This window comes from Populus euphratica, unplaced genomic scaffold, assembly GCF_000495115.2.
Source record: "Populus euphratica unplaced genomic scaffold, PopEup_1.0 scaffold123.1, whole genome shotgun sequence".
Classification (NCBI taxonomy): Eukaryota; Viridiplantae; Streptophyta; class Magnoliopsida; order Malpighiales; family Salicaceae; genus Populus; species Populus euphratica.
The window spans coordinates 75,588-79,765 of NW_011499924.1; the positions used below are offsets into that span (position 1 = coordinate 75,588).

A 4,178-nucleotide genomic window follows, 5' to 3' on the forward strand; every position below is an offset into this window, starting at 1 on the left:
TCCTGCTGGTCTACGAGCTCTCCTATATCTAGAACCAGGAACTCCAGGTCTGGTTGGTTCTTCTAGACTGCAAGTTTTCTTTGACAACAGGACAACAATACGTCGCATATCTGGCCGTAACTGTGGGTCACCTTGTGTGCATAGCAGCCCTATATGAACACAAGTTTTTACTTGTTCAGCAGCTGCTGAGGATGCTAGTACTGGGTCCATAATCTCCGGACTCCTATTTTTTTTGTGAAGCTTATATGCCTGCACCAACAGCAAACCAGAACTTAAACCCACCCTAAGGCTGGAAAACACAATAATAGAACTGTACAATTCCCCAAGTGCTTCTCCCAAGTAGTAGTAGACACCAGCCATTTCAGAACAGACTTGTAAGGTTCTCCCTAGTCATAAATAAGGTTGCACACGCAAGTTTATTGAAAATGATTTAGGAGCCTCAACTGGAAACAATTTCCCAAAGGCAGCTTTACCATTCCATTGAGCCTTTAGGTAGGTCTTCCCACATCAACACAGATATGCTATCCAATGCCAGTGGAATTTATAGCTCATTCCAAGATCACACAACACTTACCTTTTATTTTTCCTGGTCTATGCTATCTTTGACATTTTCATTTATCAATTTATGTTAGCTTCCAGGTTCACCAAAAAAAAAAAAATTATGACCAAGAGGAGCGAGCAGGATTTAGGAATAAGTTCATTCAACCACCTTGCTCAGTACTTTTGTACATGTCCAAAACAATGTTTACTGGACATAACCTTAACTCAAATGGAGACAACTCATCAGCCAAATTTTTGTTTCCACTTTTCTCCTAAACCAAATTAAACAACGGAAAAAGAGATGATTGGAGTCTCAAACCGAAAGCATTATTAAAATAGATAAAGACGCGTAAAAATGAAACCAGAAACACCATGATATGAATTAGTTAAATGATGAATCATGTCCTTACCCAGTCAAGTAGATTCTGTGCTTCAGCATGCTGTTGACTAAATGTTGAATTTCTCTGGCCACTGATCAGCTCCAGAACCAAAACCCCAAAGCTAAATACATCTGCCTTCACTGATAAATGTCCATGCATGACATACTCTGGAGCCATATACCCACTGTCACCAATCATAAGCGTATTATAATATCATTCACAAGCTTTATCATAAGCACTTGGACTCTGTCCAGTCATAAAAATATGGCCTATATTATGGTGGTTGGAATTGAAAACATACTTGGTACCAGCAACACGGGTGTTGACATGTGTTTGATCTTCAGGGAAGAGACGGGCCATGCCAAAATCAGCAATCTTAGGAACCCATTTATCATCCAGTAAAATATTGCTTGCCTTGATGTCACGGTGGATGATGCAATTGTGTGAATCCTCATGAAGGTAAAGCAAACCCCGTGCAATGCCAATTAGTATATCATATCTCCGATTCCAATCAAGCAGTTGTCTTTTATCAGATTCTGCATGAAAGTGATCACAATGACTTTTTTGTTTGGAAGACAGTAATGTTAATGAAGAACCCAGTTGAATGGGGCATACATGTTCAAAATCAACTTTAGAAACAGACAAGTCAAAACCTCAAGAACTGTCTCTCTCACAAGGTGAGCTAGCTGACAAAGACAAAAGTTATTTATGAAACTATGATGGCAACAACATTTTTCTGGAATGAGTTCACGATGCTGGAATAGGTGATGAGCAAGGAAATCATCCATGCCTTACAAATATTTAATTCTGGAACAAGAGATCATGACTGGAAGCTAATTAAACAAATCAAAAGAAAGGTTGGAATGAAAATCATAAATAAATTAGAAAGAAAATAAGATCAGCTGAAAGTGAAACTTGTTTTTTCTGTTTTTTTGTCATGAAGGACTAAATATTGTATTGTTAGCCAAGATTGGCACCAAAATTTAGATCATGAATGTGCCGCTAATTCTGCATCACGGGTTCTCTGGAAAAAAATACTGGTCGTAAAGGAAATGTTGGATTAATTTAATTCAGCCAGGCTGCTGAACAGATCACATTGCTTTAGAAATGAACAGATATTACATGATCCCTTTTAATTGACAAAGAAATCACAGGCCTAAACAAATCACTTGAGAATATAGAGCCACTACAACTTTCAAAGGTCCGAAACTCGTTAATAACCCCAATCTGAGAAGAAAATCCAAGTTCATTAAATTAAGTTTTGCAGAAACATAAATCGGCACTGAACAATTGTAGGAGTTTAAATTGAAACTTAAACATGCTAGTGTTAGTCGATTCAACTTCATTCAGCTTATAAAAAAACAAGTGCAAAATAATGAGACAAAAACATGAAAAAGGAAAAGGAAACTTAGAATTATAGACTTTTAACTGGTACTTACTGAACAGAAGCTTGTCAAGGCTCTCATTAGCAACATATTCATAAACCAGTAGCTTTTCCACACCATGTGCACAATATCCTAACAAATTAACAACATTTCGGTGCTGGACACGTGATAATAGCTTGGCCTCATTCGTGAATTCTTTCTTCCCCTGATTTGAGCTATGGGACAACTTCTTCACTGCAATCTCTCTCCCATCATCCAACTTCCCCTATGTAAAACATTCCAGAGTCAGAAGAAGGTTCACTTCTTTGGCTAACAAGAGAACTAGGAGCTTGTGCCTCATCAAGATTGAAATTCAAGATCAGAGAGTCTAGAAGATTGGGTGAAATATTTGATTACCCTGAAGTGCAATGGAATAGCTTACTAGCAGGCAGCAACAACATATACATATGGCTTTTCCCTCAAACAAGTTATGAGATGAAAAATGTGCTCTCATTAACTCCACTACAGAGCGATGATCTCTCATTAATATGTAGCTCCTTAAAATTACTAGAACTTAAAAATTTACTACGCAGACATTTCTTTACACTTGCTTCATACAGTTGGATTATTAGGTTGCTTACATCTTCAAGGCTAGATCTTAATGCACATGTTATTTTGTTAGATGTCCCTCAGATACCAATGGTATGCATGAATGAGGTGAGGACCCAAAAAAGCAATTGCAAACAAAATTTCTAAACACACAAATAATGATAAAATGATACAAATAACCATCAATTCTTTATCCCAAAAGGGGGGGAAAGACCATCAATCCTTGAAAAAAAAAGTCAACAAGATTATAAAACTTCTTCCAATTCTTTTAAGCAATTTTCAAAGTGACCAGCAGAATTCGGGGTTCACTGCTACACCCAATTACAGAGAAATAATTACCTTGTATACAGGTCCAAATCCACCTTCACCAAGCTTGTGAGTTAGGTGGAAATCTTTGGTAGCAGAGGCCAGAGCATCAAATGAAAACTGCTTCTGTTCCCGTGCAGCAATGGTCTCCATGTCCTCCTCTCCGAGTTCTGGACAGTCAAGTCGCGTATTAAAAAATCAAGCACAAAGACCATAAACGGGTTATACACATAGTATCTCAGAACATACTCCAAAAGAATGAACTGGATTTCTTACTACCTTTGCTTGAATTGAACTTGAAAGGATTCAGCAGACTCTTCAAGCAATTCTTGAGCTTTGTCATCGTTTTCAAGAATTGCTAAAAAAAAAAATAAGACCATGGGAAAGTACTGCCACAGAAGATAAGCTCTGAAAATTTCAAGTGAAAAAAAAAAGTGACTTTGATTGGTTTCTGGGTATTCAAGTTCTTAAAGTTCTTAAAATTCTTGATTGCAATGAAGGAGGACTTGATTGTTCGTGGGGTTTTTAATAAAAAATTTTTTTTACGATTTTTAGGTTGCAAGATGTTTTGTATTACGGTAATTTAAATTTTTTTAAAAATATATATATTAAAATTATTTTAACAATCACATTTAAAAACTAAAAATATAAAAAACAAATTTTAAACTAAAACACCGGCGAGAACACACAAGATAATCTCGGTCAGAATAGTAAACGTGTTGACCCTTTATTGACCTGGCTTGATTTTTGTAAAAAGTACATTTATTTTGTGTTGTTTTATTATTATTATATCCGCGCGCGTGCGTGCGTACATACATGCATCTTTTATATATATATATATATGTAAAGTCCTGGTTTTGACTTGTGTTTCTCAGCAAGAGAAAAGTCAAACCAAAATAGGGAGCAGGGGAGTTACCGAGAAGAGGGGGTTCATGTTTTAACCGAGACGAAAAGATTGTGTGTTTGGTGTGCAAGAGAA

The 4,178-nt window shown here is 36.6% G+C and overlaps 1 protein-coding gene across 2 annotated transcripts in view; it reads right to left on the reverse strand.

Annotated features, from left to right (window-relative positions):
* The window catches only part of LOC105135439 (putative receptor-like protein kinase At4g00960), a 4,105-nt gene extending 380 nt beyond the window's left edge, over positions 1-3,725 (reverse strand). Inside the window, exons 1-6 of one of the 2 annotated variants that reach the window (XM_011040301.1) lie at positions 3,479-3,725; positions 3,233-3,369; positions 2,360-2,570; positions 1,222-1,456; positions 951-1,104; positions 3-249 (exon numbers count right to left, since the gene is read on the reverse strand). In XM_011040301.1, coding sequence (XP_011038603.1) covers positions 3-249; positions 951-1,104; positions 1,222-1,456; positions 2,360-2,570; positions 3,233-3,369; positions 3,479-3,542 — 1,048 coding nt within the window. In that variant the 5' untranslated portion in view covers positions 3,543-3,725. Of the gene's footprint in view, positions 1-2; positions 250-950; positions 1,105-1,221; positions 1,457-2,359; positions 2,571-3,232; positions 3,370-3,475 lie in introns of both variants that reach the window. The other variant, XM_011040300.1, reaches the window with a different exon arrangement.
* Positions 3,726-4,178: the final 453 nt, after the last annotated feature.